At 47.3% G+C, this 26054-nt stretch overlaps 1 protein-coding gene across 1 annotated transcript in view; it reads right to left on the reverse strand.

Annotated features, from left to right (window-relative positions):
- Positions 1 to 19949, reverse strand: part of LOC115635165 (rho GTPase-activating protein 39-like) — a 120090-nt gene extending 100141 nt beyond the window's left edge. Inside the window, exon 1 of the mRNA XM_030533493.1 lies at positions 19923 to 19949. Within this exon, the coding sequence (XP_030389353.1) occupies positions 19923 to 19933 (11 nt within the window). The 5' untranslated portion in view covers positions 19934 to 19949. The remainder of the gene's footprint in view (positions 1 to 19922) is intronic.
- Positions 19950 to 26054: the final 6105 nt, after the last annotated feature.

The following is a 26054-nucleotide window of genomic DNA, read 5'->3' on the forward strand; positions in this document are numbered from 1 at the left end:
GCACATTTCTCTTGCCCTGGCAGGCCATACTCACTATGGCTAATGCTGGGAGCGTGCAGTGAACAAGTGTGCTGAAACAGCAGTGTCAATAGGCAAGTTTTGTTTAATACGTTAAGGGAGGAAAAGAAGGGAGTTCTGAACCTCAGATTTCACTTTCTGTTGTGACTAAACAGGCAACGGTACCTCAGTGTGATTTATCTGTAGCTGCTGCTGTTGTGGTTTTGAGGGGTTCCCCCCAAACATCTGCAGAACACCTGCGCCAGATAAGGCAAGAAAGAAGGGGACTTGTGATGCCATGTTCCATGAGCTCCTGCAAGTCAATGCTGCATCAGACCGTGAGCACAGGGCCTGCAGGATGAACACTGCAGACAGCCTGGAGAAGGAAAGAGCAGACAGGAGAAAGGCCCAGGAGTCCCAGCAGGAAAAACAGAGGGAGATGCACCAGGCCATCATGGGGCTTCTCCAGAAGCAACCACAGATGCTGCAGGCTCTCGTGGACCTATGGGTCTCTCAGTCACAGCCCTGCCTCCCTTTGCAGTCCATAAAAAGCTCCACTGCAGAACATGCCTACACTCCCCCTCAACATTCCACAGGGCTTCAGGAGCCGCATCCCTACCCTGACCACTCCACATCAGGGGACGTCAAGGACACCCACAGCTTCAAATACACTGGCCTGTGAGAGCCACAGCTGTTGTTTGTGTAGATAAAATGGACATGAATGTTCATTACCCTTAATAAATTAATGGAACAGAACTTACCTTTTTAATGTATTTGCTTTAAAACTGCACAGGTTTTGCTTTGCACTGATTTTGTTAGTCAATAAAATTCTATTCTTTGGAAAATAATTCACCTTTATTAGTTCACAACATCCGCTCTGGAGTGCCTGGTGGTCCTGAAAGCAACCACTTCTTGTTATTGTACAGTCTGACTCAAGTCCTAAGATCAGCGACAAACACAGTGTTATAAATGTACAGCAAGCACCACAATGTTAATAGGTGCACTGACAGTTTTATATTCACAGATGCTCACCAAGCACCACACAATTCCTAACAGGCCCCAAAACAGCAGGGCCAAGTAGATCACAGTACATACACTACAGCACGTTACTGTGACTCACTGTTCAAGTGCTCTTTCAAGAGCACCTTCAGCCATACAGCTCCACATTTCTAATAGTCTTTGTATCTGGCTGTTCAAACTCAGCAGACAACTGCTCCATCTCTGCCCTCCACATCAGTAACAACTTCTCCCTCTTTGCTTCACAGATACTATGCAGAATACAGCAGATAGCTTTAACCATCGGGATATTATTCTCACAGAGATCCATTCCTGAGAGTAAACAACACCAGTGTCCCCTTAATCTACCAAGAGCTCATTCAACTGTCATTCTGGACCTGCTGATCAGGTAGTTGAATCTCCTTAATCCTGGCAAGGTGGGCAGTGTATGGCTTTGTGAGCCAGGGGAGCAACAGGTAGGCTGGATACTGGGCAAGACAGATCATTGGCCTGACCCAGTATGGCCATGCTGATGTTCCATGTTTCTTCCAGAGAAAGCACTCCACCATTAGCAGCTGCTCAATGAATGCCACCAACAATCTCGAAATGTTTCTCACTATGTCCCATAGCAATCTGTCGTCCAGAAAAGTATCATGTTCGCCACTGCTTCAATTTTTCTTAAAGCTCTGCAAATACCAGAGGATCATGTGTCCTGTGCTTGCAATGCTTACGAAAACAGTGCAGTGCCATGCAAGCTCCATTATTCTGGCAGACAACAAGGAGGGCTGCACAGATTCATGGTATTTTTTAAAAAGGCATGACAATTATGGGATATAGATTACATTATGGGATGAAGACAGATGCATGCTGGGAAGTTGACCCCTTTCTCCCACTCACCACTGTATGACTTGTTTCTTCCCCACCATACATTGCCAAAATTTCCCAAAAGACAATGTGCTTGATGGTGGTGGGCTGCACGCTAGGATACCTACTCATGGTGCACTGCACTGTGCATTGACACAAGCATTCCTGGGGAGTATGCGCAGCGCCAACGCAAGGGCTAAGTATGCATATGCACAAGTAATATACTAACTGCAGCGGCTTTATGATAATGTAACTTGCATCAGCAAAAGTTTGTAGCACAGATATGGCCTAAGAGGATTGGCCTGTATAGCTATACCAGCAAACCTTTTCCAGTGCAGACTAGACCTTGCTCTCCAGCATCTCAAACCAATGCTTTAAAAAGAAATCTAAATTACAGCTTTGAATGAATTGAGTCACATTAGACAGGAGGGGCCTGCCTACACCAGAAAACACTGTAACTCTATTTAGGAGACATATAGAAGGAATGCAGTTTTAATGGCCTCAACAACCTTTTAAGCTGCAGTGTAGAAAGTAATGCAGGCATTTTAAATCAGATCTCATTAGAATTAAGATATTTTTGCTTTGGTGGAATACATTCTAAGACAGACCAAGCTGAGACCATCAGTCTCATATCCTGATGCAGAATTGCTGCTAGAGGTCCAAAGATTAAATGCCAGCAGAACATTAATTATAAAGTAACTTCCACAGTTCCCCAAATCTGTTTCTTCCGAAGACATTTCACTATCTGAACTAAAGGCAATTAAACTATGCTAGCAGGCACTGAGATATCACAGTGAGAGACCTAAAACAGAAGAGCTCTTCCAAACACTCTACATTACAATAGGAATGCTGCATTTTTATTTTGTAGCATATCAGGCTATGTCTACACTACGCACCTTTTAGTGACACAGCCGTGCTGCTAAAAGGTGCACAGTGTAGCCGCTCTTTGTCATCAGGAGAGAGGTCTCCCGCCGACAAAATAAATCCAGCAATGTGCAATGCAGACAAAGCTTAACATTCTAGCAGTACAACGGATTTAGCATTTGTCCTCATTTATATTTTAAAATAGTGTCTGGAGATCTGCTATGTGGGTAAACCTCAAAAGTCTGAGGGTATGTCTACGCTACCCACCGAATCAGTGGGCAGCAATCGATCCAGCAGGGGTCAATTTATCGCGTCTAGTCTAGACGCAATAAATCAACCCCGAGTGCTCTCCTGTTGACTCCTATACTCCACTGCCACAAGAGGCACAAGCAGAATCGACAGGGGAGTGGCAGCAGTCAACTCACCGCAGTGAACACACCGCAGTAAGTAGGTCTAAGCACGTCGACTTCAGCTACTTTATTCACGGAGCTGAAGTTGTGTAACTTAGTTCGATCCCCGTCCCCCAGTGTAGACCAGGCCTGAATACTTAACGCAGAATTGCTCTGAGTAGCACAGGAGGGAAATACACTAACAGACTTTGTGCCTCCATTCGCATTTCTTGGCATCAGCTGCAGCTGGTGTCCTCTCCAAGAGCTGAGCACATCACATCTCCCACATAATCCCTTCCCCTCAAAGCTTCCACAACCGTTGGATAGGCAGTCAAGGCCAGGACTCAGGTGTGGCTATGCACATAAGGCAGAATTCCCTCTTCAGCAGGACTTAAGTTCTTATCACGGAGGCTCCTGAAAGGTTTCAGGGCTGTTCATCATTGTTCTGCTGAACGCTGCCAGCCCCTGGCTGCAATCACAGACACATGGCATATTGTGTAACCCACACACCTCCTGGGTGTGGTGTTCTGTCCCATCTAGTGACATTGAGACCACTTAGAGAGAGATTAATGAGTCTGCTCTACAGCCTTAGCTAACAGACAGTGGCTTTTAGCTCATGTGGTAGAGGCTTATGCAGTCAACTCCAGAGGCCCCAGGTTCAATCCTGCCTGCCGACGACCAGGGTTTGCCAGCATCACACTGAGCCTTACACATTTACAAACAAACAAGCTCAGCTCAGCTTTCATTTGAAAAAGAAAACCTCTCTGGGACCTCTCAGCAACATGTCATGTGAGTCAGAGCGAAGGATTCGCCTCTTCCTGGACAATGCTGAGACGGAAACAGCTGCTGCTGAAATAAAATAATGCTTTGCACTTTGGTGGCACCTTCTACAAGAAGGTCAAGTGCTTTACAAACGCTAACGAATTCACATCTCCTACTCTGTGAGAATGGCATCCTGGGGTTCCTTTGTATCAAGTTATCAGTAACCATGTAAGACTGAGGATGGAAGTCTCCTGGACCATACTGCCCCTTTCCAAGGGTTTCTGCAAACATAGTCCCATGGAACAAAGGAAACAACCCCTGGTGAAGAGGAAGTGGCTCTGGGGTGGCACAGTTTGTGTGGTGAGGAGAACCCAGCTGCCAACACTGTCTTGGGCCTGGATCAGAGCCTTGGAGTGTGAATGGGACAACAGAATTTTGCTAATTTACACTCCTGACTGGACAATCCTAACATGCAACAAAGACAATGCAACACAAAGTGTACTATGCCCAGGTAAGTAACTGCAGCATTGTCCGTCAAAACAGAGCTCATCATGCTTCCAACCCTAATCTTCTATTATTCCATGCCAACAGTGCCCTGCCATGCCAACTCTAGCACCACTTTTTTTTTTCTTTCTGGTGGCACATATAATGTGCAGTGTAGAAAAGTACAGCCTGGTGGGGCTCTAGCTTCAGCAGATTTGACTCAAACGCCCAGCATGTTGGTGCAGTAAGAAGAGGCTATTAATACAGACTCATTTTGCAGAGCAGAACCACACTAAGCCTCACAGAAGCATTGCAAGGAAGGTGTCTTCATTATCATAATTACTATGTTACAGATGTGGAAGCTAACACATAAAGAGTAACCTGCCCAATGTCATTCAGGCAAACTGGAGGACTCTGGGACAGCCTCCCAGAGCTCCGGACTCCAGTCTGCCTGCAAACTCACACTTACACCTTGCCTCAGTTCTCAAAGACTCAACTCAGTTTCTGGTGGCACCTTAAAGACTAACAGATTTATTTGGGCATAAGCTTTTGTGGGTAAAAAACCCACTTCTTCAGATGCATGGCTCAGCTCAGTTTCTGGATCAGTTCCCAGGTGGTGATGAGATGGCAAATTTACACTCTGCTGTTGCTGATATGGGGATTCCCTATAATGTAGCTGAACTAGGATTATACTCCTAAAACTTGGTTAATTTAAGAGTTACGGTTGCTCTAGTGCATTTCCTGTCACCATAATCACCAGTGGCGGATTAATGATTTTGCCACCCCAAGGCCCTAAAAATAATTGCCGTCCCCGGCCTCATATGAACTTGTTTTAGTTTTTTTACGAATTCTTTTGAACTAAAATGAATCTAAATATCACTAAAATAATTGAAAATTTACAAGTTTTATTATAAATAAAATTACAAGTACAGCAGAACCTCGCTTGAATGCACATCTGTATAGCGCAATTTAGCTTATAGCACGGGACCGCGCATGGATCCAAAACAGAGAACCGCTTAATTTCTTCCTTCCAGTCATATTATTAACGTTTAGGATTCTCACGAGTATGTTTACTAAATGGCGTTGCGCCATCATTGGTAGTTTAAATACGCGCTGTGATTGGTAGAATCACAGCTTCACTGATGCCGCGATTACAAAAATGCTGCTATTATAAATTTGCCGCCCCTGCAAATTTGCCGCCCTAGGCTTAGGCAATAATACGTCACTGTTAATCCCAAAAAATCAAGGAAACCCTCAGTTCAGGCAACATGAGCATCCAGATCAACCTCAACACCTCTCTCTTACCAACTAAACACTGTAATACCCAACACATCCACAGCCTCCTCCCATACACTACAATCTCCATTTAAATAGTGTCATATAACTAACTACAGTGCACCAAAAACAGAAATCTGACCTCAGCAACAGCAAGATATATTTCCTATTGACATACGTGACAAGTCTATACTGTGTTGTCTGAACATCGAAAAGCATGAAATCAGAGTTCAGATTCTGCCTCTAAATGGCCGAAAACCAGCAGAAACCCCAGAAGGAAGGGACTGGCCTGAGTAGGGGGAACCCTGGGACTAACCCCCCTAACCCACATGATAGGGGAATGATTAGAAACAATTATAGATGGTATGCATCTGGGGAGTGGGGACATACAGCAGCACAGTGTCCCAGCACCAAGGAACCTATGCAATGCAACTTGGAGGACTGGGAGGTCCCATGCTCTCTTATCCACCTTGCAGGCGTCGCATTAGCCCCGCATAACTACACCAGGCCGGTCAAGATAAATGGAGCAGAGACTTACAGCGCCTGTGGACTCGGGGAGTGCTATCACCCTTATATCAGGTAAGCTGGTAAAAAGCAGCCAACTGCTACAAGCCAAACACGTAGCAGTGACATGCGTGCATGGGGCTGTGAGCCATTACCTCACCATCCCAGTGGAGACAGAGGTTCAGGGGAACCCCATTGAGGTGACAGTGGGCATAGTTCCTAAACTCCCATATCCTGTAGTCATTGGGAAGGACTATCCAGGGTTTGATAAGTTACTCCCCCCAGAGAGGCTGGAGGGAGGTGGGGACCCTGTTGGCAGCGACTCATCATTGGGGGAATGTCAACCCCCAATGTTTTCTGAGTTTTCTCAGGATCTATTCTCAGCCCCCCAAAAGGCCCGGAAGACAAAAAAAGAAAGGAAGGTCACGAAGGCCTTGGGAACCCGGGTCCTGACCCAGGGCTAGAAGACCGCACTAACAGGCAGATAGACACAAGCAGCCATTAGAGAAACTACCAACATGGAAGGTGAGCTGGAGGCTGGTCCCAGCCGTGATGGCATGAGCCGTTGGAAGAAGCAGAAGCCAGCCCCTGGGAGCTCAGGCAGGTTAGTCCTGGGAGAGAGACTTTCAGGCGTAACCAGGCAGAGGACCCTAGATATGATAACGTCAGAAAAGAGGTGGCTGAGATAGATGGGACACCAGTGGAGGGGAAGGTCCAGGGACCAGGACCCTACTTTACAGTGAAGAAAGATCTCCTGTACTGTGTGGTGCAAATGCAGGAGCAGGAGATACATCAACTTCTGGTGCCCCAAAAACATCAAAAAGCCATCTTGAGCCTCGCCCACAGTCACCTGTTTGTTTCTCTACCTTAGGGGTAGAGAAAACCCAGGCCAGGATCCTGCGGAGGTTCTTCTGGCCAGGAGTACATGAAGATGTCAGGAGATACTGCACCTCTTGTCCAGAGTGTCAGCTACATAGCCCTCGACAACACTTGCAGGCCCCTCTGATACCTCTTCCAATAATAGAGGTACCATTTGAACGCATAGCCGTGGATCTGACTGGGCCCCTAGAGAAGACAGCTTGTGGCCACCAACATGTGCTGGTTGTACTAGACTATGCAACCTGATACCCAGAAGCCATCCACCTACGCAACACAGCGTCCAAGACAATAGCTAAGGAGCTAGTACAGATCTTTTCCCGGGTTGGGCTACCCAAGGAGATACTGACTGATCAAGAGATACCTTTCGTGTCCAAGTTGATGAAAGATCTCTGTTCAATGCTCCATGTACAAGCCCTATGGACCTCTGTATACCACCCACAAACAGACAGCCTTGTGGAAAGATTTAATAGGACCCTCAAGGCCATGATCAGGAAAGTGGTGAGCCGGGATGGGAAAGATTGGGATACCCTATTGCCTTGCCTCATGTTCGCCATCCGGGAAGTTCCACAAGCCTCCACAGGTTTCTCTCCGTTCGAACTACTATATGGGCGCCACCCCCGGGGCATATTGGATATAGCCAGAGAAGCCTGGGAAGAGGAGCCAAATCCCAGAAGGAACATCATTGAACATGTACTACAGATGAGGGATCGGATAGCCCAAGTTACACCCATTGTACGGGAACACTTGGAGAAAGCACAGAAGACCCAACGAACCCATTATAACCACCAAGCAAAGCTCTGACAGTTCCAAACAGGGGATCGAGTAATGGTCCTGGTGCCCACAGCAGAAAGCAAGCTGTTGGCCCAGTGGCAGGGATATTACGAAGTGATTGAAGCCGTGGGAGAGGTAAATTACAAGGTGCGGCAACCAGGCCGCAGGAAACAGGAGCAAATTTACCACATCAATCTTCTAAAACCTTGGCATGACTGAGAGGCATGCTCAGTCACCCAGAGACTCTTCCCCAGGAGGATAACTTACACGAGCAAGTGAGGATATCACCCGACTTGACACCAATCCAAAAGATTGAGGCAGCCGACATGATTAATCGCAATCGAGATGGGTTCTCTACAAAACCGGGGTGGACAACTGAGACCTATCACCATATCCGCACAATCCCCAGAGCCAAGGTAACACTGAGACCCTACCGAATCTCAGCAGCCAAAAGAGAAGAAATCAAGGCTGAAGTAAAGAAAATGTTAGAATTAGGCGTTATTGAAGAATCCTACAGTCAGTGGTGCAGTCCAATAGTTCTAGTCCCTAAACCTGCCGGTACCATGAGATTCTATAATGACTTTCGCCAACTGAATGAAGTATCCCAATTCAATGCACACCCTATACCATGCATCGACGAACTGGTTGACCAACTGGGTAGTGCCCGTTTCTTTACTACACTGGATCTGACAAAAGGGTATTGGCAGATTCCCCTGACCAAAGAATCTAAAGAAAAGACAGCATTCTCCACCCTGGACAGGCTATTCCAGTATACCGTCCTCCCTTTTGGGCTACATGGGGCCCCAGCCACATTCCAGCGCCTCATGGATAAGCTGCTGTGCCCCCATACTAGTTATGCAGCTGCATACCTAGATGATGTCATCATCCATACGCCAGACTGGGGAACCCACTTGGAGAAAGGTGAGGCAGTACTACGCACCTTACGGCGGGCTGGCCTCACCGCTAATCCCGCTAAATGTGCCATAGGACTAGCAGAGGCTAAGTACCTGGGACATATTGTAGAAAGAGGTATAGTGAAGCCCCAAACTAATAAGCTAGAGGTGATTCAAAACTGGCCGTGGCCAACCCGAAAGAAGCAGCTCCGTGCGTTCCTAGGCGTGGTAGGCTACTACCGACGTTTTATTCCCACTTCGCCAGTAGGGCAAGTCCTCTGACAGACCTGATGAAGGCCCGAGGTCCAGACATGGTAAAGCGGACCGACGCAGCAGATGGGGCATTCATAGACCTTCGGACGGCTCTCTGTAATGACCTCATACTTATAGCCTCGGACTTTACCAAAGAATTTATTTTACAAACAGATGCTTCCAAGGTGGGGTTGGGGGCGGTTCTGTCACAAATGACTGGAGAAGAAGAACATCCAATCCTCTACCTAAGCAGAAAGCTGCTCCCAAGAGAACAGAAGTATGCAGTAGTCGAGAGAGAATGCCTTGCTGTCAAATGGGCCATGGAGACACTGCGTTATTACCTCTTAGGCCGAAAATTTACTCTAGTGACGGACCATGCAGCCCTCCAGTGGATTCAGAGAAATAAGGAAAAGAATGCAAGGGTCACCAGGTGGTTCTTATCCCTCCAACCATTCCAGTTCCGCATAAGGCACAGGGCTGGATGCCACCACGGCAATGCTGATGGTCTATCACGAGCACACTGCCTGGCATCCCAAGTTGCCCAACCCTATGGTGTTGAGCAGAGGGGGGGATATGTGATGGGGCAAGGCCAGATGGCTACAGTAAAGTAGTGAGGAACAGGTATGTTAGCCCCAGGCTAAACAAATCCCTAGTACCATGGTAACCAAATGGCAGTTGCTCCAGGTTAATCAAGACACCTGGGGCCAATTAAGATCTTTCTAGAAGGCAGTGAAGATAGCTACATTGGTTGGGACACCTGAAGCCAATCAAGGGCTGGCTGGAACTAGTTAAAAGCTTCCCAGTTAGTCAGTGAGATTCGCATGTGAGGAGGTGGGAGCAAGAGGCACAAGGAGCTGAGAGTGAACTGCTGGAGGACTGAGGAGTACAAGCATTATCAGACACCAGGAAGAAGGTCCTGTGGTGAGGATAAAGAAGGTGTTTGGAGGAGGCCATGGGGAAGTAGCCCAGGGAGTTGTAGCTGTCATGCAGCTGTTACAGGAGGCACTATAGATAGCTGCGATCCACAGGGCCCTCGGCTGGAACCAGGAGTAGAGGGTGGGCCCGGGTACCCCCAAACCTCCAACTCCTGATGAGACACAGGAGGAGTTGACCCAGACTGTGGGTTCCACCAGAGGGGAAGATCACTGAGGTACGCAAATCCGTCAATAAACACAGGACCCACCAAGGTAGAGGAGGAACTTTGTCACAATACCTAACAGCAGGTGCTGTCTTCTTTTCCCTGTTGCCTGGGGAGAGAGAGACAGTTTTCTGAAGTACAGAAAAATTAACTTTTGCTGAATAGCATAGAGATGGGTACTTGGAACTTTAATCACTGCTGTATTATCCAATATGTTGCTACTGCTCCACAAATGGATCAAAATTGAACAAAGAATGTGTTTTTAAAGAGTCACCAGAAAAAATAAAGTGGGTTGAATTATATAAAACATAAGAATCAACAAATGGCAAAAAAAGATTCCTGGTGATGGCGTTCACAGCCTGAGCTTGGGATGTCTCTGTTGAAAAGTGGAAGAAACCATTTCAATATTAAGGCCACTTTTGAGAAGAGTGAAAATAGGCTTGATGCTGCTCATCTTGACACACAGGAATTAGCATTAACATCCACTGTGTACAGAATGAGAGTGACATACAGAAACCCCTCCATGAATCCAGCTCAAACCAGATCCCAATGTTTGCTCTAGTCTTTATTTATATTATAAATAAAAGGTGACTTTGGTACTGTTAAAGCTCAGGATGCCTGAAAGGCTTTTCAAAGAAATGAGCAAGTCTGCCTGTTACATCAAAGCGCATATCATTTTGTTCTGTTTGAACAGAGGCAATGAAAACAAAATAAACCTAACAAGTAATAAACATTTGAGAATCTAATGCATTTCTCTGGTGAAAGTTTGCAAGCCTTTCCTCTGGATGGCCTAGTCCAGAAAGAGCACCATGAAGGTAGGAGAGCAGAAAAGAGCATATTAAAACAATAAGTCAAAGAGGCAGAAAAAAAGCACTTTTTCTTTGAACCTTTGATTAATTTTCCATCACAACAGCATTTGGGGTGTCTGATGTTGACAATTTCCCTGAGATCCAGGGCTTGCCACATGCTGCCCTAAAGTTATGAGTTATTGCTATTTGACAATTGCTCAGTCACCAAGGTCCTTTAAAAGAGGGCTCAGAGAATAAACATACAAACATACAAAGTCTAGTTTTCTTCAATAGTCTGTGAATGAGCCAATGAATTAAAAAATTAAACATTGCTATTCTATAAGGGTTTACCTTATGGGCAATATTGTTAGGAAAGAAAGGGGTTGCGTCATATTGAGTTCTTTTAGTTTAAGTGATAAAATGAAGAAGTAAGGCTAATGTTTGCAATCAAACACGCATATACTATGAAGTTAGTGAATACACTTGTGCTGAAAGTAGCAGTAAATAAAAGGAACTAGAACCAAATAGTGTGTGTATAAGGACACTTGACCACGGAGTGGAATAATCAGAAATGTAACTGTTTGGTTAGTAATGCACAGACACCACTCAGCCATACCAAGGTCCTATCATTGTTGCTAAAACAAGGAGAACGGAAACAGAAGATTTATACGGCTCTTCAGGCCTTCTAGAGAACGGCGATTCTTGCAGTGACTTTGCATTGTATAATGGACTATCAAAACAAGTTTAAAGAGCATCAGAGAATATGGAGGGACTTTGTATAAATTATATCACCTTTAAACAGGACAATTCAGCAGCTAGCAGAGTGTTGATGAAGAAATGACAACTTGAGGAAGCATAACTGCAAAATGGACCCAGGAATGCATCGCAGACGGACTCATGGAAAGCAACCTGAGGAGGTAAGTTGCTGACAGGCGCAAACCCACCAGCATTCAGGGTTTGTCCCAAGATGGCTGTACCAAGAGTGATGGCATGACCTGTCTTAAACAAGCTGCTGTGACAAGATTTGTTTCCTGGAAAATTCCAGTCTTGTTGCAAGAACTTAAAAGCTGATGTCTTGTTCCCTGATTGGATGGTGAGAGAGGACATCACATTTTGGTTGGACATTTCAAATGTTTGGAAGAAGTATGGATCACCATCTAAACATCCATGTCAGCATCTTTAGTAAGAGGGACTAAGCTGGACCACCAGGCAGAAATAGGCTAAAACGGCCTGTCTCCTTCAGCATGTCGCTTCCTGAAAGCTGAAGACACATGGAAGGGAGAAGTCTGAGGTCTTGGGCCAGCTAACTGGGAGTTCTCCTGGTGACATTGAGCTCCTGTCTCAGATAGGGACCTTAACTATCTCTTTCTATTTTCCTGCTATTTGGGTTTCCCGCTACTGCACCCTTCACTCCTCCTGTGTTTGCAGTGTCAACTCCTGCCATGAACAGTAACTGAGCTGAAAGCTGACAGCAGAACAGGTATCTGGTGATATGTAACATACAGACTTTCTCTTGAGTAAAGACCCAACTCAGTCAACTGCTCACTTCCTAAAACATAACTTTTCCTAAAGCTGGGGACCTAATTAGCAAGGAAGAGAACATGCTAGTGTATGCACTTTAAATACTGTCAGTTAGTATGTCTTTGCTTTGTAACAGGTTCCCCATTAAAAAAAACACAAATGAGGAATACTTGTGGCATCTTAGACACTAATAAATTTATTTGGGTATAAGCCTTCGTGGGCTAAAACCCACTTCATCGAATGCGTGCAGTGGAAAATACAGTAGGAATATATATACACACAGAGAACATGAAAAAATGCGTGTTGCCAAGCCAACTCTAATGAGACTAATCAATTAAGGTGGGCTGTTATCAGCAGAAGGAAAAAAAAAACTTCTGTAGTGATAATCAGATGGCCCATTTCAAACCGTTGACAAGAAGGTGTGAGTAACAGTAGGGGGAAAAATTAGCATGGGGAAATAGTTATTATTATGTGTAATGACCCATCCACTCCCAGTCTTTATTCAAGCCTAATTTAATGGTGTCTGGTTTGCAAATTCATTCCAGTTCTGCAGTTTCTCGTTGGAGTATGTTTTTGAAGGTTTTTTTGCTGAAGAATTGCGACTTTTAGGTCTGTAATTGAATGACCAGGGAGGTTGAAGTGCTCTCCGACTGGTTTTTGAATGTTATAATTCTTGATGTCTGATTTGCCTCCATTTATTCTTTTTCATAGAGACTGTCCGGTTTGGCCAATGTACATGGCAGAGGGGCATTGCTGGCACATGATGGCATATATCACATATATCACAGATGTGCAGGTGAACGAGCCTCTGATGGTGTGGTTGATGTGATTAGGTCCTATGATGGTGTCCCTTGAATAGACAGAGTTGGCAACAGGCTTTGCTGCAAGGATAGGTTCCTGGGTTAGTGTTTTTGTTGTTTGATGTGGTGTGTGGTTGCTGGTGAGTTGCTTCAGGTTGGGGGGCTGTCTGTAAAATCAGATGTCAAGAATTATAAGGTTCAAAAACCAGTCTGAGAACACTTCAACCTCACTGGTCACTCAATTACAGATCTAAAAGTCACAATTCTTCAACAAAAAAACCTTCACAAAAAACCCACAAGTACTCCTCGTTCTTTTTTTTTTTTAATGGAACCTGTTACAAAACAAAGACATGCTGTCTTCTTATATCCTATAATATTAGTTGTTGCTGTTACGTAGTTTTATTAAATCTCCTTAAAACTAAATTCAACTTGCGAGTCCTTTTCCTAAATTAAGCAATCAAAATTAAAAGGACCGTAAGAAAGGTGGTACAGGTAACCAGTTAAGCTTTAACTAAGGTTTGGTGTGACAGGGTGCTAAGCAGAAAACTGCTTAGCCAACCTTCTGTCACTCCAGTTCCAGTTAAGGCAGGTGAATTGGAGCTGGGTAGACCACCTGGCCCTGATTGGGGAAGCTTAAACAGCTGCTGCCTCGTCAGGCTGGGGCTGGCCAAGAGCTCCAGGGGAAGGAAGCCCGGGGGAGCTGGAAAGAGGAAAGCTACAGTAGAGGAAAGGCAGTGAGGGGAAGCAGAGAGAGAGAGTGTTTTGCCCCCTCTCTCCTGCTGGTGGACTACTTGTACAGTGGAAAGGTGGTGGGAGCACAGCCTTTAAATTAAAGCACCAGGTGGGCACTGCACCTAAAGGTCTGTGTGTGACTTTCTCAGCCCAGAGGGGGCAGGACCCAGGAGGGCCCTGCAGGGACACTGCTACATTTGGTTTATACCTTACGTTTCTTAGAATGCAGAGCTGTCCCAACTTAAGGTGTGATTTTAAACCGGTTTAGTTAAACTAGTGCCAGAGGCTGTGTGGACAGTCATATATGGATTTAAACCAAGTTTATTTCAGTTTAATTTAAGATAATCATGAACAAGTTTAAGATAAACCAAAATAAACCACTCAAACACAAATTAGAGTATCCCCACAGAGATTTGCACCAGGTTAACTACCTAACTCAGACTAGTTGCATCAGAAAACCCCAGGATATCAAAGCCATGGTTGAATTCACATTTGTGGAATCAGCCTGCTGTTTTGGACAGGCTGGTAATTTGTGGTTTGTTTCAATCTACTCCAAGTTGAAATCTACTGACAATCTCTGAAAAAGGTTTGCATAACAATTTGCTACAAAAGTGATGAATTAAGCCCTGGGTTAGAATTAGAACCAGCTCTGGGCAATTAAATCATACTCAAGTATGTGAGAGGCGATGACAGTACTGTAGCTAGTCCCTTATTTTCAAGGTCATCCTTGAGACACATGAATCCCATCCTTCCAGCAGCATGTGCTGGGTGTCCTCCCTCCCCCGGTCAAGCCAAAGGGCAATCAGACCCCAGTACCCAGGCACATTCTGAACCCATCCCCCTACTCCTTTCCACTACAGAATTCAAAAACCCTCCTTGCTCCATTTCTAGTATTAGCAGGACCAAACCAGAGAGGCAGATTGCACCCCTCCCCACGCAGCCCTATTTCTTAAGAGGGGCATTTGCCACTGAAGAAACACTACCACATGTAGGCCAGCTGGGGTCCAGCCACAAACAAGAGACACTAGAGATACATCAGGATCTAGAAAAAAGCCATACATTCATGCACACACATGCACTGTACTCTGAAACGTGCAGGCACCTGCTGGCCAATCAGTTAACAATAGTAACTGTTTGTTCTTTTCTTTCTGCATCATGTTGCTTTTTTTTTCCCCAAAAAATCATTGATCATAACCTTCTCCTGATTACAAAACTTATTCACCCGAACAGAGAGAGATTTTCCTGTATCTGATGTACTTACAATGGAGGCCAGTGTATCTGTTTCAGTTAAACAGACCCATTGTGAGTACAAAAGGCATGTGGACTATCCAAACAGGAACCTGGCTCAAAAATTTGCATTCCTATAATCCACTGTGATCTCAGTACCACTTTCAAACAGCTTGGATCTAAGGAATAGGAAGCAGTGGCCCTACCAAGTCAGTAGATAGAGAGACAAGGTGGGTGAGGTAATATATTTTATCTGTAGACCAATGGAAGAGCTCTGTGTAAGATCAAACACTTGTCTTTCTCCCTCAACAGAAGCTGGCTGAATAAAAGATATTACCTCATCCACCTTGTCTCTCTACTATCCTGGGACTGACACAGCCACAATACCACTGCATAATTCAGTAAATAATAAGCAGAACACCAGAAACAACCAAAGGTAGTAGATGATGATTCACTGGACTAGCTAGAAAAAAAAGTGCAGGCAACCTTGTGTGCCTTCACACAGACCTGATGGAATCAGTAAAAAGTCTCAAAGTCTTGGCTACTTGACTCATTTTTCCAGTTCGTCCAAAGAAATGAATGACCTGCAACTTTACACTGTCTAGGCTCTGAGAGTTAGATGTCCTTGTACAGTTGGGTGTGGACAGGCAAGAGCAACAATCACCTGCTCCTGCAGCCGCTGGCAGATGTCTTGTGACACCTAGGCCGTTTCACTCTAGTGTTTTATCTGACTCTTGTCAGTTTGCGTCAATCTCAAAAGGATGTGATGTTCCCTGTGGACCATCCGGTGCTCTCTGTTCTTAGGGAGTGAAACTTCATTTTACAGGAAGAGATGAAAGAAAAAAAAGTAAGAAAGTCTTAGTCAAATCTCAGACTCTATGAAGAACTCCTCCAGTGAGCCTGCACCAATAATGAAGAAAAGAGCCACACCAACAAAAATGCCAACACAGCTTCCTCCCACCTGAGGAGACTGTGCGAAGCCAGTTGACCCATAGCCCTCATTTGAATGTCAAATCATTACAGCATACTGACTTCTCAAAAGAAGCAATTCTGCTGGACCAATGCAAAAGCAATTAGCATCAAAGAGCTTAGTGGCCTGGCCCTACAGAATGACAGTATTTCTGCCAACCTCTGCATCACACCCCAAGTACCTCATGCAAACACACAGCGATCAGGAAGTATTCTGTCTGAATTGGGTTACTCGCAGGATGTGTGACATCGCTCCATGTTTGGAGCGCATTCTGAGAAAACTGGGTCTCCTGGGCATCCACCTTAGTTGTAAACAGCAGATCCTCAATACTTATCCCTCGGACAAAGGAGAGCCAAGCTAGGGGTGAAATTAAAACTCTCCCAGCACAAAGATAATCATTCCTGCACATAGAATCATAGAATATCAGGGTTGGAAGGGACCACAGGAGAACATCTAGTCCAATGCCCTGCTCAAAGCAGGACCAATCCCCAGACAGATTTTTACCCCAGTTCCCTAAATGGCCCCCTCAAGGATTGAACTCACAACCCCTGGGTTTAGTAGGCCAATGCTCAAACCACTGAGCCATCCCTCCCCCATGCATTAGTAGCTCCATTTTTAATGGATTGTAAGAAAGTAAGACAGCAATAACCACTGTACAAAGTACACTATGACACTCAAACCAGCACAAACATCCACCCCAAAGCCTGTGAATCAGGAAGAGTAGGCTCAAAGGCATACAGATGATCACTGATTAATTGCTCATCAATGCCAAGAAAAACATGTAAAAGCCCCTTAGCAAAGGCAAGAGCACTGCTTGGCCTTGACACTTCCATTTGGCATGTGACAATAACTTTTGTTAAGCAGAAAGTTTTACCTTGAGCAGGCTGTGAAGCCAAAGGCCAGTCTGACAGTAACAGAACCACATGAGACCCGGCAAAAAAAAAAAAGGTTTCTCAAAAAGTTGGGCAGACGAGCCCCATCTGAATGTAAACATCTTGGCCCAGAGTTAGCCCCTGACATTAACAGGCTTACATCGGGGTGAACTTGGCCCCCTGGTTTTACCGAGAAGTCAAATATCTAAAGGACAAGTCCAAAACAAGTTCCTTCCCTACAGAAAACCAATCAAAGCTGCATGTCAATGGCAATTAAACTAGAACAACTTTTCTGCACAGACTGTGTAAGGTGCAGTTAATGCACGTCAGACACTGGAACGGGGCTAGGAAAACGATTACCTGCCCCAGACACTGGAGTTCGCCTGCTGCCCAAAGAACAAGCCCTCTGGGAGTGGGGACCCAGAGGACAGTCTCAGCTCTTAAACCCTCAGGTTATGGGGTCAGGAACTGAGTGAGACTCAGTCCACTGGGTCCCTTCCCCTAGGACTCAAAGCAAGCCAAATGCCATTCAGATCCTGGCCCCTTTGTCACTCATCACAAAGAATGTAAGCAAAATGTAGAACTTCATCTTTGTAAATCTTCATATTCCACCCTTGAAGGTGACCTGCAGCAGTTCTGAAGCACGTATTGCCCCATTCATCCCAGGTGGGTGTTAATGCAGAGACTCCATTTAAACATTAACACATTCAACTACTTCACTGTTAATCATAAACAGAAAAATCCAGTTCATGTGCACACCCAGCATGCCAAGGTATCACAGATATCAGGGAGGAAAGCAACCAAGATCACGGCCCATTTGCGCCAGGTGCGCTACAAACACACAGCAAAATGTAAACCCTTCAGGACAGGGGCTCTCTAGGAAGCCACGGTGGGAGAAGGGCAGTGTTGTTATCCTCACTTTACAGAGGGTAACTGAGGCACAAGCAGATGAAGTGACATACTGAACTCAGATCTCCCAAGTCCTAGCAGACCAGAGCCTTAGGCACATCAACCATCTCCCCTCCACCTCCTCTCACTCGCCGCCGCCCCTACAGGCTAAAGCAGGAAGGTTCCCTAAAGTCTGCTCAATACTGATGTATCTCCTTTTAAACAGCCCAACAGGGCTCCTGCCCCCGGGGAGCCCTTTCCCCAATCCCCAGGCCCCAGCCATTGTAGGGAGCATATGCCCTGGCCTGACACAGCTCAGACTCAGGAAATTTTCCAGGGCTTTCGCCAGTCCGCATGTCCCTTTGGATTCCTGCCCACTGCTCCCAGTGCAATGGGGGTGAGGGGTCTGTGGGGGTGGCTCCTAGCACTGCCAGTGGGGAAGCTGGGCTGCAGCCTGGGGGAGGGATTCCCCCCCTTACCAATAGGGGGCAGGCTGCACCCAGGGGGAGAGGAATCCCATCCTTAATAATGGAGGGGGCAGGCTGCAGTTGGGGGGAGGGATTCCCCCCCATACCAATGGAGGGGCAGGCTGCAGTCAGGGGAGAAGGGGATCCCACTCCTACCAATGGGGTGGCAGGCTGCAGTCGGGGGGGAGGGGATCCCACCCTTACTAATGGGGAGGCAGGCTGCAGTCAGGGGGGAGTGGACCCCACCCTTACCAATGGGGGGGCGGGATGCAGTCGGGGGGGAGGGAACCCCACCCTTACCAATGGGGGGGTGGGATGCAGTTGGGGGGAGGGGACCCCACCCTTACCAATGGGGGGGTGGGCTGCAGTCAGGGGGGAAGGGGATCCCACCCTTACCAATGGGGGGCGGGCTGCAGGTGGGGGGAGGGGATCCCCCACTTACCAGTGGGGGTCTGGCTGCAGTTGGGGGGGAGGAGATCCCACCGTTACCAATGGGAGGCGGGCTGCAGTTGGGGGGGAGGGGATCCCACCGTTACCAATGGGGGGCCGGCTGCAGGCGGAGGGGGAAGGGGATCCCACCCGTACCAATGGGGGCCGGCTGAAGGCGGGGGGAGGGGATCCCCCACTTACTAACGGGGGTCGGGCTGCAGTTGGGGGGGAGGGGATCCCACCCTTACCAATGGGGGGCGGGCTGCAGGCAGGGGGGAGGGGATCCCCCACTTACCAATGGGGGGCGGGCTGCAGGCGGGGGGGAGGGGATCCCACCGTTACCAATGGGGGGCCGGCTGCAGGCGGGGGGGAGGGGATCCCACCGTTACCAATGGGGGGCGGGCTGCAGACGGGGGGGAAGGGATCCCCCCTTTACCAATGGGGGGCGGGCTGCAGTTGGGGGGGGAGGGGATCCCACCGTTACCAATGGGGGGCCGGCTGCAGGCGGAGGGGGAAGGGGATCCCACCCGTACCAATGGGGGCCGGCTGAAGGCGGGGGGAGGGGATCCCCCACTTACTAACGGGGGTCGGGCTGCAGTTGGGGGGGAGGGGATCCCACCCTTACCAATGGGGGGCGGGCTGCAGGCAGGGGGGAGGGGATCCCCCACTTACCAATGGGGGGCGGGCTGCAGGCGGGGGGGGAGGGGATCCCACCGTTACCAATGGGGGGCCGGCTGCAGGCGGGGGGGAGGGGATCCCACCGTTACCAATGGGGGGCGGGCTGCAGACGGGGGGGAAGGGATCCCCCCTTTACCAATGGGGGGCGGGCTGCAGTTGGGGGGGGAGGGGATCCCACCGTTACCAATGGGGGGCGGGCTGCAGGCGGGGGGAAGGGATCCCCCCTTTACCAATGGGGGGCGGGCTGCAGGCGGGGGGAGGGGATCCCCCCTTTACCAATGGGGGGCGGGCTGCAGGCGGGGGGAGGGGATCCCACCGTTACCAATGGGGGGCCGGCTGCAGGCGGGGGGGCTCCTAGCGCCGCCAGCGGGGTCGGGGGGGGGGTTGTTCGCTGGGACCGGCCGGACCCAGCTCAACAGGTGCGGGAGGCCCGGCCCGGCCCGGTCGCGGGCTCAGGGCTCGCTGCCCGCCCGCCGCACTCACCTCTCCGCCATGTCCCGCTCCTCTGCCCTGCGGCCGCCGGCTGCTGCAGGATGTGAAACCCGATCCCGCCCCGCCCGTCCCGCTGCCGGGGCAGGCCAGCCGGGGGCGGGGAGCGATGGGGCGGGGGCATGGGGGGAGAGGGAGGGATGGGGGTAGGATGATGGGAGCAGAAGGGAGTAAGGGGGAGGGGCAGGGAGTGATGGGGCAGAGGCGATGGGGCTGGGATGATGGGGGCAGAGGGGTAAGGAATGATGGCAGAGGAGGGTGGGGTGATGGGGCAGAGGGGGATAGGGAATGATGGGGCAGAGGCATTGGGGTGGGATGATGGGAGCAGAGGAGGATGGGGTGATGGGGTAGGAGAATAAGGAGTGATGACGTGGGGTGATGGGGCAGAGGGGGGGTAGGGAATGATGGGGTGGGCATGGGAGAAGGGAGTGATGGGGCAAAGGGAGTAGGGAGTGATGAGGTGGGGTGATGGGGCAGAGGGGTAAGGAATGATGGCAGAGGAGGGTGGGGTGATGGGGCAGAGGGGGGTAGGGAATGATGGGGTGGGCATGGGAGAAGGGAGTGATGGTGCAAAGGGAGTAGGGAGTAATGAGGTGGGGTGATAGGGCAGAGGGGGGTAGAGAATGATGGAGCAGAGGCAATGGTGTAGGGTAATGGGGGAAAGAGAGTGATGGGGTGGGGTGATGGGGTAGGGGATGGGGACAGGGAGTGATGGGGGTAGGGGATGATGGGGGCTGGGAGTGATACCAGTTGGGGCAAGGGGGCAGGGGCTGACATGGGGTAGCACACAGGGGCTCTCTGAGACAGCAGGGCATCTCCCTGTGTCCATGCAGCAGGAAAGTTAGGGCAGTGGCTGCAGCCCATCTGCCTTACTGGGATGAGTGACCTGGGGCTGTGCTGGCTTTGGAGCTGTACCTTATTTGTATAGGTTCAAAAAGTCCCCAGCACAAACTGGGCTCCTTAGGTTGAAGGAGCCTCTCTGGGGCAAAGAGTCTGGCTCTCTTTGGGGACTGAGCTGCTGCTGGTTAGGTCAGTTTGAATGCGATGCAAGTGCAGCCTCTGGTGGCAGCTCTTCTCAGCTGAGCTGGCAGGGCTGCTCCCCTGCATTCTGCTGGAGCCCAAATAAACCTGCCCTTTTCTTGCATTGTCCACTGGTCTGGCTTCAGCCTGGCAACTCTCAACCGGCAGGTGGGCATTATCCTGCCTTACAGTTGGGAATAGATACAGAGAGGGTTGGGACTTGCCACAGTTACACAGCAGCACTGCCAACTCTTGTGACTTCACCACCAGGTTTATGCTATTGGGTGTCTTTCCTGAGGCCCAGCCGTGTGATTATGAGATTCTCGGTGTTTTTGGTTAAAGCATGTTTCTAACTTCCCTGCACTTCAGTGATGGATAGTTTGTAGTAGCCAAGCTGTGTTTTCAGTGGCCCTGTCTGCTCCATCTGCTTCCTCCATAGCCCTTCATTATCCCAAGTTAGTCTAGCTAAAGTTGAAAAGGGAAATTGAAGAGGAATGCTTAACTTCCTCCCATTTCCAAAAGCCTGTAACCTCTCCTCCATGCACATTCCAATCCAGCAGCCAGGGGGAATTTAGCGAGGCAAAATGTAATTACCTCCGCTGAAATTTGTGCAGAACAGCTGGAGTTAGCACCTTTGCTCTTGCAGACAGTGCAGTGGGAATTGTTAATTACCACAAACGGTCAAAGCCCCCTTTTAAAAATACAATTTTATTTGTGAAATGGTACGCAAAGCTCATACTTTATTCCGGACACTGTAAAAGCAATAAAAGACATCCCTGTCCCACAGAATTTATGATCTAAAAATGGAGAAGATCCAACAAGGGGTGCAGAACACAACAGAAGAAGGGAAAGACAGGGACAACAATAGGAACACAAGGTTGTATACTTTTTACCTCCAGGTCTGTAGTTTCTCAAACAGCACAACACCTCCCCTAACGTTGTTCTGGGGCATTGGTTAATCATTGGTTTAGCTGATGTGACTCATCCTTCTGAATCTCTGACTACTTCCTGGAATACCTGGGTTTTCCCAAGGCAAGTCAGCGTCCAAGGGCTTACCTCATCCAACTCTGCTTAGTTTATGAGCTCTGACAGGCACTCTGTGCATTTCCTGCAGAACTGTCTTAACAGGAGACATTTGAGAGATTTCAGCATTGCTGATGAGTGATTATGGCACCTAACATAGCTAGTGAGACCACATTCAATGATAAAATTCACAAGATTTCAGCCAAGTTCTCTGGTTCTAGAACTAGCATAAAACAAGATCTGGCTAAGAGATAAGCTAGCTGATAATTTATCTTCTTGAAAAACAAGGTTCCTGTAACTGTCTCTGGATGACCTCATTCTGGTTTTGGTTTAACGAAATAAATATGTTCTAATATGACAGATTTCACATTTTCCATGATAGAGCAAGAACTACCTGACAATACAGCTGAGATCTGCATTGTCCAGAAATGGAGTTACTGCTTCTGTGTTGTATCCAAGTTTGAGATTCTGCCAAGCCTGAGCATAAACTATTAGATTTTTAATCGATAAATATTAGTAAACGTCAATTTCATTGTACACACACACAAACCAACAAAAATACTTGCCTTGAAAACTGAAATTTACAGAAAGGCAATGTAAGTAAAATGCTGCTTGAGAACGTAGAGTTTCATTTAAGGATATTTTGACATGGTGTTAACAAATTATGTTTGAATGGTTATAAAACTTGAACTTTTTGAATCTCAACATCTATGGTCACTAAATAATTGTCTGAATCTCCTACAACTAATTTCCTGCAACTCTGAAAATTTAAATTGATGAAAATTTAAAATGTAAAACAAATACTGTTGCACAACTGAAAGTTTAAATAAATAAAAATAGAAAATATGCTTAAAATAATCACCTGTCAAAATTGGAAAAAATAAAAATCAAATTCTGCTAAGCCTCTTTATACTTTGTTGATTGTGAGGCTATTACAAGGGTATTTGATTTGTACTTTGACATAAGTGATTTGCAGGCAAAATTCAAAGAGAATTATCTTGCCAACAGGCTCTGTACAGCAGGCTGAGTGAGGGTAGATCCTCAAGAAACATTGTGAAGTAGAATGAGGAAGGAGACCGAGAATACTTCCATCTTCTCCTTTCTGCCCCAGAAAGTCCTGTTTGTCCCTATTAGTTATTTTTATGTAGGTCACAGGTAGATGGTGACTTTGTTTCCCTTTCTTGTTGTTTGTTAGCAGGTCCTTTATTAATTGCAAACAACAGTAGCTGCTATTTTGCACCGATAGCGAGGGAACAGGACTGTGCAATGGGAATTGTTGAGAGAGAGACTAAGCCACTAACGGAGAGGATTACATCCCCACCAACAGCAGCCACCACAATGAGCCGGTGTGCTAGAAGGCATTGTTTGGCTCTCATCTTATATATTCCCTCACATGTGTTAAAACTTTATTTAAAAAAAATTACTTTGTATAGAAAAATATAATGCACCCGAATGCGGAACAAAGAGAAAATGGCTAAGATCCCCCAAAAGACCAGTGTTCCTGCTGCCTCAGATGCAGTCTGTTCTGTTTCCTGCCCTGGTAAATCACTTATTAGAGCTGGGGCAGCCTTTTTATACAATACGTGCAATATGTGTATCCTCTTGTTCTGTTCTCCCCCCTGCACACTGAATTGTAAATCAGCAGCTCCCAAGGACTGTGTTAAGGATTTTAACAGCTCTGCTTCTGTCCCTCTCTTTAAAAACAAAACAGCTCCTCAGAAACAGAGGCAGGAATGAGAGATTGTTCCTTTGGGTCAGATGGGAATCCCAGTGGTCATGTGCGCTCTTGAGGGAAAGGTGGGTTTGTCTAGATCTTGCTGCTGAGCCAAGAGAAGGTCTGCCCCTGCAACATCATTCTAAGCTAGACTGTAAAGCCCCACATGGGATACACAGCTCGTTAGTATGACTACCTCACGTCCATCAGCTCCTGTTATCTAGAGGGTCACTAAAGCTCACCCCTCTGGATAATCAACATCCAGGCAAGTCATAGAACTAAAGAAGGAGCTCAGTTGGCCAACTGTGCTACCAGCCACCAACCTGAATTCTGCCACCTGCCATGTGCTGAGAAAGTGTTCTGAGCCCTCGGTATGGAAGAGCTTGGCTGCACATGCAGTTGTTCCCGATTAACTGTTCCTACTTAATGCCATGGGTGGACATTATCATTCTGGAACACTGGAGAGTTAAGTAGGAACAGTTAATCGGAAACAAGTCCACGTGTAGACAAGTCCTGTAAGAATAGAGCTGTCCTGACTTCAGATCAGCAGGACTAGACCTGGCACTGGCACTAGATGCATTTTGTCACTACCCAAAAGATTTTTTGGCTTGTGTCTGACAACACAACCAGGCTCTGAAATCCTGGGTAAGAAGCCTGCATATTCAGGCTGGTAATCATGATGCTCTCTGGCTCAACCAGCTGTTAGGGGACTACAGGCTGTGCTGCCGAGCAAGGGATATTTTGGTACTGCTGAAGTATCCTTTAAGTAACTTAATCTGAAGAGCATCACATGAAATCCCACTTCACCCTACATAACAAATAGAGAGACAGTGAGATCACTGCAGCTCTGCTGGCTGGCTGGGCAGCCCTGTCGTGCTTGCCAAGTGTAAAACTAAGCTACTAGGGCCAGAGTCATCCTCAGTGTAAAACACATTTATCGTTTGATTTCATTTTCTCTTTTCACCTAGTTTGAGGGGAGGATTCAGGTTTATAGGCATTGTAGGAGAAAGGCGGAGTGTGATGGAGCAGGCCACAGTGGAGGGGCGGGTCCCAGCCTAGGGACTTAGACCTGCTGGATCAGTGACAGAACCATCCATTGTCCAAAGGAATCTGGCAGATTTTTGTATGTATCTTTTCAGACAGGATAGAAAGTGCTGAGCCACCAAAGAGAGCAGCACCAGCAGAGATTCCATATGTGATCAGTGGGCAAGACACCTGTCTGTTACCTGCCACAACAGGGAAGAGATTTTCAACTGACTCTTTACCCATTTCCTGAGGGACACTGTGTTTTCTGGGATGTCCCCTGTGACACTGGCAGACCAGATGCCAGCTCATTCCAGATCCCCAGGCCAATTCACTTGTATATTAGTATAGATCAAAGTGATTGTTTGGTGTTTAAACTTCATGAACACTAGTGGACTGTTACTTCATTGTGTTTGGTTATCCATATCCCATTATAATGTAATAACAAACATTTGCATTGTATATCCCCCCATAACTAAATAACCCATCAAAAGAGAAAGAAGCCTTGTGGAATGCAAATGAAGAACTTTAACAGAAAAGAGCTAATTTCAAGGTAAGTGCTCATTGTGTGTGATGAGTGGAGGTCAAAGACTCAGAATGCATTCCTCACTCTCCACCATCAAAGTGGGATAGCTCAGTGGTTTAAAGGAAAAGCCCATATGGGTAGTGACACTGTCAGCTTGTTTTCTGGGAGAAGAAGTTGTAAGTATGGATTCAGGGAAAGAGCTTTCATCTCTAGACTGTTTGACTCTTGCAGGAAAGTGCACCAGATGCAATGCGGAGATACCCAGAGACAATCTGGGTACCCTGAAAAGACTTTTGGGTAACTGTCAGTTTATTACATCACTACCACCGTTTGGCATTACAAACTGTGATTCACCTGTTATTTACGAACTTTAACCTCTCAATAACTCTCATTCTTTTTTCTTAGCTAATAAATCTTTGGTTAGTTTAGTGTAGAATTGGCTGCCAGTGTTGTTTTTGGTGTAAGATCTAGAGTACCAGTTGATCTGGGAAAAGTGACCAATCTCTTGGGACTGGAAGCATAAGTGACATAAGAGTTTTTTGTTTGGGGAGGCTACTTCCAGGAGCGCCAGAAGCTCCCTAGAAGTGGGGGGTGGAGGGACACCAGTGGAGCTTCCAGCATTCCTGCTCCCAGGCTGCAAAGGTAGTGGTGCCATGTACCTCCAAAGGGAGGTGACCCACATCTGGCATTTGCCCTCTGGATGGCCAACCTTTTTGATTTTGGAGAGGCTGAGCCCTCTCGAGCCTCTTGTATGTGCCGCCCATGACTGGAAGCAACCTAAATATTAGGGCTGTCAAGCAATTCAAAAAAATTAATCGCC

The sequence above is a fragment of the Gopherus evgoodei genome, chromosome 14, assembly GCF_007399415.2.
Source record: "Gopherus evgoodei ecotype Sinaloan lineage chromosome 14, rGopEvg1_v1.p, whole genome shotgun sequence".
Taxonomy (NCBI): domain Eukaryota; kingdom Metazoa; phylum Chordata; order Testudines; family Testudinidae; genus Gopherus; species Gopherus evgoodei.